Source organism: Nomascus leucogenys, chromosome 4 (assembly GCF_006542625.1).
Source record: "Nomascus leucogenys isolate Asia chromosome 4, Asia_NLE_v1, whole genome shotgun sequence".
In the NCBI taxonomy this organism is placed as follows: Eukaryota; Metazoa; Chordata; class Mammalia; order Primates; family Hylobatidae; genus Nomascus; species Nomascus leucogenys.
Genome location: NC_044384.1, coordinates 56,665,490 through 56,682,595, shown reverse-complemented (window position 1 = coordinate 56,682,595; position 17,106 = coordinate 56,665,490). Strand labels below are relative to the sequence as shown.

The 17,106-nt window shown below is 46.9% G+C and overlaps 1 protein-coding gene across 2 annotated transcripts in view; it reads left to right on the top strand.

Annotated features, from left to right (window-relative positions):
• Positions 1–17,106, top strand: part of CABLES1 (Cdk5 and Abl enzyme substrate 1) — a 124,650-nt gene that overhangs the window by 56,995 nt on the left and 50,549 nt on the right. For both annotated transcript variants that reach the window (XM_012506295.2, XM_030810654.1), the window contains exon 3: positions 2,460–2,552. In XM_012506295.2, coding sequence (XP_012361749.2) covers positions 2,460–2,552 — 93 coding nt within the window. The remainder of the gene's footprint in view (positions 1–2,459; positions 2,553–17,106) is intronic.

Sequence of the window (17,106 nt, the reverse complement as noted above, 5' to 3'; positions counted from 1 at the left end):
TGCTGATATGGAAATAAAAGATCTTTGTTAAGTTACCCTGTTAAAAGTTCTACTTTCCTCTAGCACATCATGGTTTGTTAGTGGATTTCCTGTATCTACCTGTAACTCCAAGAACTGAGCATGTGTCATGAGAGGACTTGGGCTGAGAACTTTTGCACCTGCCTAGTGGTTACCTGGTGTCCAAAAATAAGGAGTTAAGCCGTCTCTACTAGTTGTCAAGAAAAACCTCTATTTGTTTGCAGCAGACGTGGCCGCCATCAGCACCTGCCCTGGTTTTCCAGACTGTCTGGGTGGATGAATGCTGGTGGCCGCAGCTGTTAAAGTGATCATGGCCTCACCTCCTTCCTTTGCTGGTACAGGCAGCCACCTGTGGCCCTTTTGTGGATTTCCACTTCCAGAAGAAGGCTGAGGAATCTGGGGCCCCTCTTTCTGCAGAGAGCAGCTCAGGCCATCCTTCCTCTGTGCTGGCATCAGTCCCAGCTTCCTGCAGCTGGGAGGTGGGAGGAAGGAGCCAGAGTTTGCTGAGGTGGCAGGATCTGCGAGCCGCCTGAACCCGCACACTGTCTAGCTCTTGGCCTGCTGCCCTCAGATTGACTGGCCCAGGAAGCTCTGCTCCTGGGAAAGGAAGCCAGGGAAGTGATATAAGGATGCTTCTGAACCCTTGGCCCTATCCAGAAACCACTTTATGCTTTCAGGGATTCTCCTCTTTCCAGTGACTCCGTGTTTCAAGAACCTTCTTTGCGTGTGTGTGTGACAGGTGGGAACTTTGAGTGGCCTGCAGATTCGAGCAGTCATTCTGGAGGAAGAAATGAGGCCGTTTGGAGTTCTGGATCTGCTCCCAGAGAGCAAAAGGCAGAGTGAGGCCCTATCTTCTTGAACCTTAGCCAATTAAATCTGGGCATAGTGGGCCAGGCGCAGTGGCTCACACCTATAATCCTAGCACTTTGGGAGGCTGAGGTGGGAGGATTTTGAGGCTGCAGTGAGCTATGATGGCACCACTGCATTCCAGCCTGGGCGATAGAGCAAGGCCTTGTCTTTATTTTTAAAAAATTTAAAAATCTGGGTTTGGAGGCCTGGAATTGGGTGGGGGAGTATCAATCCCATCCCCACTCTAACCCCTCCTGAAAGCCACAGGAAGCATCTACTAAATGTCCTCAAACAGGGCTCTGCAAGCCTTTAAAAGAATCTTTCTTTCTTTCTTTTTTTTTTTTCCAGAGTCTCACTCTGTCGCCCAGGCTGGAGTGCAGTGGCACAATCTTGGTTCACTGCAACCTTGGCCTCCCGGGTTCGTGCGATTCTCCTTCCTCAGCCTCCCGAGTAGCTGGGATTACAGGCACCTGCCACCACGCCAGGCTGATATTTGTATTTTTAGTAGAGACAGGGTTTCACCATATTGGCCAGGCCGGTCTGGAACCTCCTGACCTCAGTTGATCCACTCTCCTCGGCCTCCCAAAGTGCTGCCATTACAGGCGTGAGCCACCACGCCCAGCCCAGAATCTTTCTTTAGAGTCAAGAATCAGGTCACAGGCACCCACGTCCCATGGCAGGAGCTGGCTCCTGTGGCCAGGTCAGAAAGGTTTTTCAGTAGCAAAACCCAAAATCGAAAAGTCACAGCCCCTTTTATCTAGAATAAACTTGAGACTCTTGTTTGTTGAGCATTTTGCTTTTCTGTCGTTGTGATTGTGGTTTTGTAACTTAAAATTTGCCAGGTGAAAACACTACACACAAATAAGGTCTCCTTGGCCTATGGTCTATTTTGCCAGTCCTATAGTACAGGCAAATGTTGTATACTCCAGCAAAATAAAAATTAAAAAAAAACTTGAATCCAAGCCATTTTAGTTCAACAAATGTTTATTTAAAATTTATCTTAAAAACAAAACAAAACAAAAACAGCAACTAGCTGGGCCTCTGATTTCTCATTCAGTGTAAAGCTGTGACCTCCCAGCCATAACGGGTCAAGTTGAAACTTAAGGCAGCTGTCCAGGTAATTCAGGCCAAAATCTTGTTACAGAAGTAAAATGATTCAGGCTTGTTTTTGAACTGAATTTTCCGGTGTTTCCCTACTCCCTTTAAATGTACAGTTTTTGGTTCCCTTCCCCTTCGTTGATACAGGAGGATTCTTTTTAAGATGACAATAAAGAATAATGTCTTTGGAATCTGCATAGGTTTTTTTGTTTTTTTTGTTTTTTTTTTAATGTAGGGGACAATATTCTTGATTAGTTGGCTTTTTAAAGACCCATGTAAAATAATAACAGTATTATCAAGAATTTGTCTATTATTGGGCCTTTTTTAAGCTTCCTTGCTTCCAGCCGTGTTGTCTTCATTATCCTTGCAGACTCCTGCCTGCTTTGGGGTGACTCAAGCCATTTGTCTGGTCCTTCCTTCCTGCCTTTATGTGGAGACATCTCAGCTGTCCAGCAGGCAACTGACTGTGTTTTTGAAATGACTTTATTTTTCAGATGTCGAACTCTCTCAGGTTCACCCAGACCAAAGAATTTTAAGAAGATTCATTTTATCAAGAACATGCGGCAACACGATACCAGGAATGGCAGGTACTACATTCACACAAAAGCGGCTGCCAGCAGCAGTGGGCGGAGACAGGAATGGGAGGAGGGGACAGTTTTAGTGGCCAAAACTCAGCAAACGCAAGCCCACACTTTTAAGATGAGCAGGATCTCATGGAACCTTCCTGACAATTTCCACCCCACTCATGCCAGAATCATCAAAAGCAATCTGTAGAGAATAATGAATTCTCTACAGGCGAAGTGAGATGTTTAGACCAGAAACAAACTGAGTTTTTGAGAGCACACCAAAGGATTTTTATAGAAACCTTTGAACAGAAAAACAGTTGAGTTTTGGGGAGTTTTTGTTTTTTTGCTTGTTGGTTTTGTTTTCGTTTTTCACTACCACTGTGTGCTCTGGTCAATAAATGCCCTCCCAGATCTGTGCCTGAACTTAGTTTGGGTCCTGGCTTTGACTCTCTTTTTAGGAGAGTAGAATCATGACTTTGCTGGCAGATTGTTCCTCAGTGCTGATCCCGCTTCCTGGGCCAGCCAACATCTGGAGTGTGTGTTTCTCCAGCTCTTCAGCTGCTCGTTTGGGAAGCACCATTAAATAAAACTGGTTGAAATTTATATGACCGTGATATTAACACCTTCCAGACAACAGATAGATCAGAATCATTGTTGCCAGCATGCTCATGATTGGATGGCCAAGTCCATTCATCTCAGCTCCAATGGTGCATGGGAACAGAGTCCAAGACCTCTGGGGTCCCTGATGCTCTGTAACCCTTGGGGGCGGTTGCTCCCCGCTGACTTGAATGGGTGAGTTAGAGACGCCATCCAGAGCTGAGGTCCTGCTGCAGAAGACTCTCTTGTTTGATCTCCTAATTTATAGAAGACCATATGGGCCCCACTTAATACTCTCTAATCCATACAAAATGAAAATTGCTAAAAAGTCTTTTAGTTAGACTCATTAAGGCCCAGCATGACTGTAAGTCGGGTGTAAGATACTCTGTACAGCCTGTATAATAACACACAACAATTACAGTTTTTACAGGCTTGTTATCTTGAAGTTTATGCCTAGTTTTAAAGCCTCATAAGGACAGGGAACATGATTTTATGGCAATTGCAGTGGTTTCAGAATAGCAAAATTGAGCTTTCCAAATGATTTTCACATCGTCAGTATATGTTCATATTTTAAGTACAATGCTTTTAGTTTAAATTTACCAAGTTATTTGTTAAATCGAATACTCTGAATTTCTCTCTCACCCTTATTTTCGCTGATACTTAAGAATTATTGTGCTTTATTTAACCATTGCTATTGTTTTCTTTTGAGGCTTTTACTTACAGAATACAGAGCTTACTCATGCCATTTTAGTGCAATTATCTATCATTGATTTACATTTATGTTTTTGTTCATGATCTCTTTAACCGTAACATAAATGTAGAAAGCCCTTAATTTCTCAATGAAATCAATGACAAAGCCAAAGGAATGGGTCAAGCGAATAGTGTTCCCACCTCTGATGCTAGCTGGCAGGGCACAAAGGCAGATAATTACCCCAGCATGGTTAGGTAGTGAGAGGATACAGTTAATAAAAGACTTGGATTAATGAGATTTCCAAAGAACATTACGGAGCCACCTTCCCCAGCACCCTCTTGACCTAAGAGAATGTAAACAGCAAAGCCGGCAATTGCTGGCAGTTTTGCTGGGGAGTTTTCAGGGGAAGCCAAGAGGATTCTTAGCTTATCTGAACATCTGAGAATTAGAATTTAGGGCAGGAAAGAGAGCTCTAGGGCCTGTGTTGGAACCGCAGGCTGTAGGCTGAGGCCATGGCCAGTCCTGCCCAGGTGAGAGCTGGTTTTCTTGTGCAAAGGGCAGTTGAAAGGTCCAGCAGGAGGGGCTGGCCCTCCCACTTGAGGTTTATTAGCAGGGAGGGATTGTTCTTAGACAGATGAAAGCGAGAGCCTGGAAGGAAGCCAGGAAGAAAATACGATTTCTGAGGTGACAGAAGGAAATTGTAGTCAAGAGCTGATGAATGAGAGGATGTGACCCAGCCTTTCGAGAGAGGAATGCAGAAGCTGTGCCCCACGGCAGCTGGGCAGCAGGAGTGGAATCCTGCTGGAGGCAGCCGGGGCATTGGGTGAGCCCAGTCCCTGAAATGACAGGTAGAGGAGGGGTTCTGGTCGTGATCTCAGAGGGAGGGACCCCTGTGCTGGCTTGGGGGTCTCCGATCTCCCCACCTCAGAAATGGGAGGTGAGTGTGTGGCACCTGCACGTTCCCCAAGGCCCCTGCAGGCTCCCTCCCTGCCTGCGCAGTCTCAGTCACATCTGTGCATCGGACTGTGCCCAGCTCCTGGGTCCCCTTGGGACCCCTGACCAGCACAGCCCAGCCTCTCAGTCTGAAGGCCAGATCCACGGCTCATTTGCTCTTCTGACCCTGAAAACCCTGGCATAGAGGCTCCCGCGTCCCCAGACCTGCTGACCGTGTGATAGAGGCCCCAGTATTGAGGAGGATTTGGACTTCTCATCTCAGCAAGGACCAGAGTGCAGCTCAGGAAATGAACAGGGAGCTGCTGTTGTGATACTCACGTCTGACCTAACCAGGAGTTTCAAGCACATTTTGAGACAGAAAGGGGAAAACATGCTTTTAAAACTGAGAGCCCGATATAATAAGACAATACTTGTGGCATTGAAAAAAACAAAACAAAAAACTTAAATATACCTCGTGATCAATATCAGAGTAGCTGCTTAGAAATAAACCTTGGGGCCTGAGACAGCTCCATGTTCACCCGTGAGCAATCACTTCACCCTGTGACACTGGACCACAAATCCCAGCCGGCATGCAAAGTGGAAGTGAACACCTTCCGCGGAAGTACGTGGTTGCGATGGAGGGTGGAGTTTGCCTTCTGTAAAAACTCTCTTCATCTCTCTGGTATCTGAATTCCATCAGGCTGGCATTGGGACCTTCTAGAGGGCTTGGTGTGCAGATACAGTGCGGAGGAGCCAAGCTGAGGATGCTTTGGGGTCATGCTGCAAATCGTTGGGCCAGGTGGAGGCTAAGAAGGACAGTGCCCAACCGATCGCAGACCAGCCAGATGGCAGAGGGAATGTCAGTTCCACTGCTAGAACCAGAGCATGGCAGGAGCTCTTGGCTGGCCCTGCTGGGTGTTTCGTCTCCTAGCAGGTAGGGGAAGCCATGAGGGATGCTGCTCTCAGCTCCAATTCTGCCTTAACACAGAAAGAATGCAGGCCAGTCCTGGAGGGAGGTCATGTTGGACTTCATAGCTTGAAAAGAATACTGGATTTTAGGAACACGGTCGCAGAAAGTTTAGACTAAGAAGTAGATTCTTCTGGCTTGGAGCATATTTCCAGAAGAGATGATAAAGTTACAAGGATGATAAGATGGTAATAGGTGCCTTGATTGAGTGCTTGCTCTGGGTGCCAGGCTCTAAGTTTTTAACATGCATTGTATTGGGCCAGGCGTGGTGGCTCACACCTGTAGTCCGATCACTTTGGGAGGCTGAGGCAAGTGGATCGCTTGAGCTCAGAAGTTTGAGACCAGCCTGGGCAGCGTGGTGAAACCCTGTCTCTACAAAAAGATACAAAAATTAACCAGGCATGGTGGCGTGCGACTGTGGTCCCAGCTATTAGGGAGGCTGAGGTGGGAGGATCGCTTGAGTCTGGGGGATGGAGGTTGCCACGAGCCGAGATCACACCACTACACTCCAGCCTGGGTGACAGCAAGACCCTGACTCAGAAACAAAAACCCAAAATATAAACATGCTTTGTTTCATTAACTCAAAACTCAGTAGGTGTTCATCAAATAAATGAGTAGAGATGCCTTTTAAATGAGTTTGTCTTCAGGACTAGATCTCGAGGAATGGAAAGAATTTAGAAATACAAATAATCCTAGAAATACAAATAATCCTGGAAACAACCTGAGTAGGGCATTACTGTCTTGTGGCAGGCAGAGTAACAGCCCTCAGAGATATCCACATCCCATCCCCGGGACCTGTGACTGTGTTAGGTTACATGGCAAAGGGGAACTAAGGTGCAAATGAACTGACCTTTAAATGGGAGTTTATCCTAGATTATTTAGGTGGCCCCAATGTAACTACAGAGCCCTTAAAAGTGGAAGAAAGAGGCAGGATCGTCAGCGTCAGAGTGATGCAATAGGAGAAAGACTCCTCTGGCTTTGCTGGCTTTGAAGGTAGAGGATGGAGCCATAAACCAGGAAATGCAGGCAGCTGCTAACAATCTGGAAAAGGCAAGAAAACCAATTCTCCCTACAGTCTTCCATGGGAACCAGCTCTGCTAACACCTCGATTTTAGCTCCATGAGTCCCATTTCCAAGTTCTGACCTCCAGAATTGTAAGATAATATGTTTGTGTTGTTTTAAGTCACCAACTTTGTGGCAGTTAGTTCTGCAACTGTGGAAACTAAAACACTCATTATCTCAGTTTACAGAGGAGGAAACTGGAGCTCACAGCTAGAGAGTGGGAAGTAGAATTCAGATCCAGGCATCAGATCGCAAAGTTCATTGTCTCCATTGACAAGAATGTTGGAGATAAAAACCCATATGCAGTAAGATAGTGTGTCATGGTGGACTTTGAGAAAATTCCCTCTTGCATTCTGATTTTTTAAAAATCATTAGCTTAAGGCCAAGGATTAATTTTTAAAATGGCTTAAGCAAACTTACAAGAATGGGGTGAGGGAGACTAAAGTCTAGATGAACTCAAGATTGTTAAAAAGAAAATAAAATTAGAACTGTCATACATTGTTGATGGAATATAAAACGGTGCAGACACCGTGGGAAAGTTGGGTGGTTCTTCAAAAAGTTAAACATAAAATTACGATACAATTAATTAATTGCTAGTTGTAATTAATTACCTAGCAATTAGTTGCTAGTGGTATACCCAGAAGAATTGAAATAGGTATTCAGACAGATATTTATACACCAATGCAGTGTTATTCACAACAGCTAAAAGGTGGAAACGACCCCAGTGTCTCAGCAGACACATGGATAGACCATGTGCTGTATCCATACAATGGAATAGCATTCGGCCATGAAAAGGAAACAGTACTGATGATACATGCTACAGTGTGGAATCTTGAAAATAAGCTGAATGAAATGAGCCAGTCACAAAAGGTCAAATGTCATGGCTCCATTTAATTGAAATATCCAGAATAGTCCACAGAGACAGAAGGTAGGTAAGAGGTTACCAGGGGTTAGGGCAAGAGGGAATTATTGCTTAATGAGTACAGCGTTTCTGTTAGGGGTGGTGGAAAATTGGAACTACATAGTGATGATGGTTACCCAACATTGTGCATGTACTCAATGACACTGAATTGTGCACTGATTAGATGGCATTTTATGTTTTATATATGTGTATATATATTTTTATCCCACAATAAAATAAAACACCAGTAATAGCCATAGGCTATTACTATTAAGACGATGGTCAGAAGCAGAAGGGAAAGGATGGTGAATTTCCTGGGATGATGGTATGGGGTCAGCAGATGTCAGCTGCTGGCCTGTTTTTAACTTCCTCACCAAGTAGAACTGGAAGTGTAGACTCTAAACAAAGCCACGTGCCAGGCACACAGTAGGCACTCAGCAAGTGTTTGCTGAATAAACAGAGAGGCCTTTTAAGTGAATTGTAGTCATCAGGGCTAGATCCTGGAGAATAGAAAGAATTTGGAAATACAAATGATCTTTAAAGTGCCATGGAGAGTGAACGAAGTTCTAAGTCTGATACCAAGCAAAAATTGCTTTACAGTGGAAAAAATTGTGAGGGTAATGGGAGAGGGTAGATTTTTTTTTTTTTTTAAGATGGAGTCTCACTCTGTCGCCCAGGCTGGAGTGCAGTGGCATGATCTCGGCTCACTGCAAACTCTGCCCCCTGGGTTCACGCCATTCTCCTGCCTCAGCCTCCTGAGTAGCTGGGACTACAGGCACCCGCCACCATGCCCAGCTAATTTTTTTGTACTTTTTTAGTAGAGACAGGGTTTCACCGTGTTAGCCAGGAAGGTCTCAATCTCCTGATCTCATGATCCGCCCGCCTCAGCCTCCCAAAGTGCTCGAATTACAGGTGTGAGCCGCCGTGCCCGGTCGGGAGAGAGTAGATTTTAATAATCATAGACTGCAAGCCTAGAGGTGATGCTTAGCAGAGTTTGAGCACGGACGGTTTGTGTGGAGGTTGCTAGCAGTCAACATGAGTTCACTAAGAAAAGGTCATGTCCCATCAGCTTCGATTCCTCATTGATGGAATAACTTAGTTAGTAAAGTGAGGAAGTGCCATGGACATTACATTTCTAGATTGCGGCAAAATGTCAGTTTATTCCTCACTATCGCATGTCCCTGTGGATAGAGCAGTGAGAAGGGCCAGGTGACTGTGAAGCTGGAGTTTCTGCAGGTGGCTGAAATTTGTCAGCTGACCATCATCAGCCTGAGGGTGAGTTTGAATAGAATAGCATGTGGTATTCCCGCCAGCGTTATCTCCTGCAGTGCAGATGAGTGATTGGCGTAAAGGCCCAGAAGCCTGGTTGTCAGCCACGTGGAAAGCTAAAAGCAGGGAGAGCAGAAGCAGGAAGGAGCATTACAGATGAGAACCAAGATCCAGATACTTCATTCACTGGAAATACTAGAGCCAGTCCACCGAGATTAAACTGAGCAAGGATAAATGTAATTCAGGTGGACTGTTGATTATAGCACAGGATATAGATTTTTTAGTACACATGAAAAATATCTTGGCATTTAGGACAGTGTGTTCCACCCCAGGCTCACAATGCAATGCCAATACAGAGGGAGCTAATTTAGCTTGTCCTGATGGAAGGCTAGTATCACGGAAGGCTGGTGTTGCCTTTGTACCCAACCAGGGCGGGTCCCATCTGTGGTGTTGCCATCAGCATGCATGTCATGTCATAGGAAGCTAGATGTGTATTAGGATGGTCCCCCAGCAGTGGACTTTGTGGAAGGAATTGTGATGAACCTTGAAAATAAGCTGAGTGAAATGAGCCAATCATAAAAGGTCAAATGTCATATGACTCCATTTATATGAAATAACCAGAACAGTCTATACAGACAGAAAGTAGATAAGAGGTTACCAGGGTTTAGGGCAAGAAGAATTATTGCTTAATGACTCTCCAGATACAAGGTGCCCAATAATAAGGCAGTTCCTTAACTACATGCACTGTAGGAACATGCGTCCTCAGTCCACCGCACACATGTTTGCTGGCACCTACTCTGTGACTATTGGGATGTGTCCATGAATAAAACAAGTTACATCCTAATAGGGAGGGAAATGATAAATGTGCACAGGTGAAAGGTGAGATAATGTGCCATGGAGAGAGACTGAGGCAGCCAGGGTTGGGGAAGGACACTCTGGGGCGATGGGGAGACCTGGGAGTGGAGGTGTGAGGGAGGTGAGGGAGCCAGCCCTGGGGCTATCCCAGTGGGAAGTGCATTCACCCTGATGGAACAGCAGTCATGGAGACACTGAGGCGGAAGGGACGGGGTGTGTTTGAGGAACTCTAGGAAAGCCCACATGGGGGAGGTGATTGAGAGGAAGGAAGGAAGGCAAGATGAGCTCTGAGAAGTTGGTGGTGACGGCAGAGGTCTGTCTGGTTGTGAGCAAGGTGGGAACCACGCAGCGTGCTGAGCAGAGGTGTGAGTGATCTGACTCGCCTTGGAACACAGTCACTCTGGGTGACCAAAAGTCAGGGGTGGGCATTGCAGGTCATTTTGGTAAACTTATCTTTCCTGTAGAAAATGAGAGGGTGGTTGAGTATTATCTTCTAAAAGAGTTCATTTTGATACGATGTTCAAAAGCAACTCAAGATCTTTTTGAAAAGCTGGTCACAAATGTCCGAGCAAGCCTTTTGTCAACAAGAGAGGTGGCTGGTGGCCCAATGCCGCAGCATCTGGAACGGGCCTTTGAACCTCCTGCTGAGGAGGGCAGTTGGCAAGTGGAAGCTGCTGCTTATTGTAAGAGGAGAGCCAGTCACCATGGGCTCTAACCTGCATCTTCACTGAAAACCCTACTTGTGTGCCACAGTGGAGGCTAAACAGAAGTGAAGACAAATCTCAGTTCCCAGCCATTAGATACACCCTTGAAGAAGACAGACATTTACACAGCCTCGCTCATTGCTGGCCAGGAAGGACTGACGCATCAGAAGGACAGCAGGGATTCTGAGCATAAAGACTGGAGACACTCGGCCGGGGCGTTGTGGCTCACGCCTGTAATCCCAGCACTTTGGGAGACTGAGGCAGGCGAATCATGAGGTCAGAAGATCGAGACCATCCTGGCTAACGTGGTGAAACCCCGTCTCTACTAAAAATACAAAAAAATTAGCCGGGCGTGGTGGCGGGCGCCTGTAGTCCCAGCTACTCGGGAGGCTGAGGCAGGAGAATGGCGTGAACCCGGGAAGCGGAGCTTGCAGTGACCCGAGATCACGCCTCTGCACTCCAGCCTGGCAGACAGAGCAAGAAGACTCCGTCAAAAAAAAAAAAAAAAGACTGGAGACACTCAGTGGCTTTTGTGACATTTGTGTCTAGTGACCCTCAGGGTCCTGTTAAGAAAGGACCTTTCCTCTTGGTGCTCCCAGTTCTTGAGACTCATGAACCTCTGTCTTGAAGAGTGACAGAGCCCTCGTTTCACGTGGGTGTCTCCTCCCAGTGTCACGTGCCCGCGTGGGCTTTACTGGGTGTCCTTTTGAAGTCATCTGGGTGTTGAATGTTGGCATGGCATGCAGGAGATGGCTTCATGTGCCCTGGAAGTGCCGCCTCCTGGGTCTGCTTTGAGAATCATCTCATTGTGAACAGGTAGAGAAATGTCCTCTGCAGTGAGTTGACTGAACTATCTTCTCCCTTGGGAGAAATTTTCAAAGAGATGTAAAAGGATTTGAGATGAGAGTGGTTAAAGAACTGAGCCAGAGTGTTTTCTCTTTAAAGTATGAACTCAATGGGATAACGTTAAAAAAACAAACAAACAAACAAACAAAAAAACCACACACATACGTAAAAGACTTCAGCACCCTTTATCTGTATTTTAAAGGAAGATGGTAAAAGTACAGTGACTGAAGTCAAGCTGGAGCCTTTCCTTGTTGCACCAAAACATTTTGGAGGGAAAAAGCGGATGGGTCATAACTAAATTAAGACCTTGTTTGTGATCTCATCAGTTCCAAGCTGTCAGCCTAATTTAGTTTGAAAAACGACTTGGAGGAAGTGGCATGTTTCAAAAAAGAAAACAGCTCGTTACCAGCCCCGGACTGGCCTTTTTGAAAGAAGAAAAATGTCATTGCTTTTTCTCCCTGAAATGAACCCATCCAGTTTGATAGAAGTCAAGCGTCTTCTATGGGCCACCTTGCAACACGGACCCTTTCCTGAGCTGGCTTTTTTTCCTCTCAGAGATTTTGTTTTTCGTGAAAAGGCTAGCACCTGCCATCCCCTCAGTGGCAGAAGGCGGCAGGAAGCATCTTTATCCTTGTCATCATCGGTGTTTATGATCAGTTCTTAACAAAACCCCAGTCTAGGAGGACAGGGAGTGGACAGCCTGAAGAAGCCTCCAGGACTCTCCAGATGTCACTGGGGCTCCGGTTCCAGGCTCTTCCTTCACTGAGATGGCCCCTAGAGCTGCTCACAAGTCTCACTGACCATCACATTTCCTTGGCTTTATTCGCCTGGCACTAAGTGGCGGGAGTGGGGAGAGAAGCTGGCATGCAGGGCAGTCACTCGGCACTGAGAATACTGGTGCCCAGTTCCCGGCGGTGTGCTGGGTCAGCACCACACGCACCCGGTTTTATTATTCATGACTCTTTAAATAGCATGGAGGTGAGGCTGGCTGCTTCTGTAGTGTTGTTGCACGAGGCTTTTGAGATAAATGATTTTGGCAGCTGTGCTCAGTGCCTCACGCTTGTATACATGTTTGCGACTGAAAAGCTCACAGCCCTCGGGTACTTGTTGCTGCTTTTCCACCAGTTTGATTTGAAGAAATAAAAGCAGTCACAGAGGAAAGGTAGAAGAGTTGGAAATTGTTTCAGATTGGACAGGACCTTCCCTTGGTGGTTATATTCGTCTGTTCTCACACTGCTGATTCATCTGTTCTCACACTGCTGATAAAGACATACCTGAGACTGAGTGAAAAAAGAAAAAGAGGCTGAATGGATTCACAGTTCCATAGGGCTGGGGAGGCCTCACAATCATGGCGGAAGGCAAAAGGCACATCTTACATGGCAGCAGGCAAGAGAGAATGAGAGCCAAGCGACAGGGGTTTCCCCTTATAAAACCATCAGATCTCCTGAGACTTATTCACTACCATGAGAATAGTATTCTCGAAACTGCCCCTATGATTCAGTTATCTCCCACTGGGTCCCTCCCACAACATGTGGGAATTATGGGAGCTACAATTCAAGATGAGATTTGGGTGGGGACACAGCCAAACCCTATTGGCATTTCTGTTTTAATCTTCTGCTTAGCCTGGGAGCCCAGAGGAGACATCAGTCCTTGGTCTACACCATTGATCTGCAACACATTGAGAAGAAAAAATAATTATAGCTAGCAGATGACTCGGGGCTGGACCACACTTCAGGATGCAGCTACCAGGGCTGTTCTGGCTGAGCAGGAGGGGAGGGGATTCCAAAAGGACTTCCTTCCTGACTTCTTTTTTTTTTTTTTTTTTTTTTTGAGACGGCATCTCCCTCTGTCACCCAACCCAAGCTGGAGTGCAGTGGTGTGATCTTGGCTCACTGCAACTGCAACCCCCATCTCCTGGGTTCAAGTGATTCTCCTGCCTCAGCTTCCCAAGTAGCTGGGATTATAGGTGTCTGCCACCACGCCCAGCTAGTTTTTGTATTTTTAGTAGAGACAGAGTTTCACCATGTTGGCCAGGCTGGTCTGGAAGTCTTCACCTCAGGTGATCTGCCCACCTCGGCCTCCCAAAGTGCTGGGATCACAGGCTTGAGCCACCATACCTGGCCGGACATTCTCACTTCTGTGACACCAAACTCTTCTTGTTTTCCCCTTACTTTAGCCCCCAAAATTCCTGTGTTGAGGTCCTAACTCCCTGTACCTCAGAATGTGAGTTTATTTGGAAACAGAGTTGTGGCAGATACAATTCACTAAGATGAGGTTATACTGGAGTAGGATGGACCCTAATCCAATATGACTGATATCCTTATAGAAAGAGGAAATTGAAGCCAGGTGTCATAGCTCACATCTATAGTCCCAGCAATTCAGGATGGCCGAGGCAGGAGGATCACTTGAGCACAGGAGTTCAAGGCAGCAGTGAGCTAGTATCATGCCACTGCCCTCTAGTCTAGGTGATGGAGCAAAAGCCTCACTCTCTTGAAGTAAGGGAAAACTGGGGTTCAGAGGCACACGAGGAGAATGCTGTGTGAAGATTGGAGTGATGCTGCCACAAGCCATGGAGCCACCAGGTGACAGGAGACAGGCCTGGAGCAGACCCCTCCCCAGCACCTTCAAATGGAGCATGGGCCTGCCGACACCTTGATTTTGGACTTCTGGCCCCCAGAACTGTGAGACAATACATTTGTGTGGTTTAAGCCACCCAGTTTGTGGTGCTCTGACTTCGTGAGCTTTTCTGCCCATCTGACACCGCCTGCCGTCCTCCCGCCCCGTCCCAGACCCTCCTCGCTCCTCATCCCACTCCACTCCTGTGAGTGCTCCTCCACACCATGGCTGCAATCACCACCTTAAGCTGGGGACTCCCAAACCCCGACTTTCCCACGGGGCTCAGGAGGCCTTTCTCCAGCCAGCCTCACATTTGGACTAATGCTTCTCCCCCATGCCACCCTCAGCTATGCTGAATTATTCACAGTAATCGCTTGGTTGGGGAAAAGGTTAGTAAATGCCAAAGGAAATACACACAGAAATCTCCTACACAGCTTAGATGTTGTGCTGGCATTTAAGGCCCATGAGTGATGGTCCATTTTGCAGCTTTTCGTGCCGTGCGTTTCCTTTGTGTGGGGGTCCACAGATCAGAGTCTGTCTGTGGCATGGACTTCCTTATGTCCTCATTGTTCCCACCCATTGCTGGGATGTCCACATTGGACTTCTCGAAAGTGGCCCAAGAATCTAAGTGCAAAATCTGTTCGGATTTTTACAGTTTTTACAATTTTTTCCTAATCTTTTACAGTCTTGCTCATACCTATTTCAACTGCAGTTTTTTTCAATGACTTGCCTTGTGTGAATATTTTTAAAGCATCCAGTATTAAACAAAAAATTTAAACAGCATTTCTGTTTGTTTTCCACATTCTTTAGTTTGTGCACTCTTTTTTTCTTTTTTTTTTTTTTTTTGCGCGACAGGGTCTTGCTCTGTCACCCAGGAATACAGTGGCACAGTCATAGCCCACTGCAGCCCTGAACTCCTGGGCTCAAGCAATCCTCCCACCTCAGCCTCTTGAGTAGCTGGGACTACAGGCGTGTGCTACCACACCCAGTTGATTTTTTTTATTCTTAGTAGAGACAAGGTCTCATTATGTTGCCCAGGCTGGTCTCAAACTCTTGAGTTCATGTGATCTCCCACCTCGGCTTCCCAAAGTTCTGGGATTACAGGCGTGAGTCACGGTGCCCAGCAGTGCACAGTCTTTAATAAACAAGTGCAAATATAAATAATAATACAACTGACATAAACAGGATTAGGCCATATATAAGGGACCCTTAGTAAGTGCACAACTCAGTGGGGGTTGGTGGCGAACAGCCTACCAGGCTGAGTTTTGCCTGAGTCAGGGGTGTTGGTCAAGGGGTTGTACAGAGGGGAGTGGAAACGCTGGTGAGTCAGGCACGTGGAGGTCCGTGAACATTTATTATTCACTCAGTTCCTTGAATAGGCTGAATGCTCTTTCTCCCGACCTTGACTCATGCCAGTTTTCCCGCCAGCATATCTTCTCACTACAGACTGGTTGCCACTTATCCCTGAGGTCTCAGTTATCACTTGCTCCAGGAAGCCCACCTTGCCTCCTTTAGGCTGGGTTATTCTTCCTGTGTGCTCAGTAGCGCCCCCTAGTTCCCCATCCGAGAACTTACACCTCTGCATGGAGGTATCTCCCAACCACCCCTAAGTTTTGCAAGGAGGGAGCTCTTAGCTGGGCCATTCATCATCAGAATCCCCAGCACCTAGTACAATGTCTGGCATGGATTAAGTGCTCAGAAAATATTTGTGTGAGGGAGGGAGGAGGAGAGGAAGATTATATAACTTGTTTATCAGAAATTTGCCACTCCCTAGGTTGTAGGATAAGGTGTGCCTCCTCAGCAGGTGGGGAGGCCTGCCTGCAGTATGTCCTATGGTAGCAGTGATCTTAGTGGTCATGGAAGTGTGGTGGTGGAGGTGGCAGTCATAGTCATGAAGAGAAGACTGATGCCTCCACCAGTAACAGTACCACCATGTGGTATTTGTGGGCTACTTAGCACAGATTCTCAGATGCATCAGACCATTTAACTCATGACCCGCAGTTCCCTGGCTCCACACGCCCTGTGCAGCTCCACACTTTACGGGGTTAAGCCATGCTTCCCTTCCTCCTATTCCCACCTGTTAGAATCCCATGCCTCCTCCTCCTAGGCCAGCCCCAGCACTTTCAGGCTCCTTGTTCTAGTGCCTTCTTGTCCATGGGACCCCTTCTCTTCCCAGCTCCTGCCCTGGAGTAGCATCTGCTTCCAACTCCAGGCAGAAAGGAACAGATCGCTCTGTGAAGAATGTTCTTGGAGCCCCTACCAAATCTCCGCTTTGCCCTTGTACCCAGATGAGGCACATCCAACAGTGACGGGAGTTGTTCCTAAGTAGGAAAAGCATCCCCCCAATAGCTCATGAGCATTTAAATAGAGTAAACAAGAACATTTTGTTGTTGGTGGTGGTGTTTTCGTTCGGCTCTCATTATGCCATTGCCAGCCCTTCAGAAGAGACGGAAAGGGGTCAAGTCCCCTTCTTCCAGCTTTTAATAAAGCATTGTGAGAGGAGGAAGGAAGGCTGTGGGAAAAGCGGTCAGAGTGGAGCTGGGAAGAGAACGAGTTTTCCAGATTTCATAATATTCATTTGTCTCCGGACGTTGGCCTTCACGCCTTCACCGTCTCTGTGCACAGTGCTCGTAGTGTGGTGTGCAGAGGACCCGCTGAGCCAGGGTGCATGGCCCGGACCCATGCCAGGGAGAGCTGTGTCCTTTTCCAGGGCTTCCCCCCCACAAGGTGCCACAAACTGGGTGATTAAGACAACAACAAGGAGTTCTCTCCCTGTCATGGAGACTGGAAGCGTGGGGCCATGTTCCCTCTGAGCCCCAGGGGAAGAATCAGCTCTCAACTCTTCAGCTTCCGGTGGTGCTGGTGAGCCTTGGTGTCCTTGGCTTGTAGCTGCATCACTTCCGTCTCTGTCTCCACTGTCACGTGGCCTTCTTCCCTTCGTGTGTGTGTAGGTATCTCCAAATTTCTTGCCCCTTGTAAGGACACCAGCCGTTGGATTGAAGGCCCACTCTGACCCAATAGGACCTCATCCTTACTTGATAACATCTGCAAAGACACTGCAGCAGTCCCTCCTTAACCGCAGTCAACCACATGGTCTGAAAATATTAAATGGAAAATTCCACAAACAATTCATA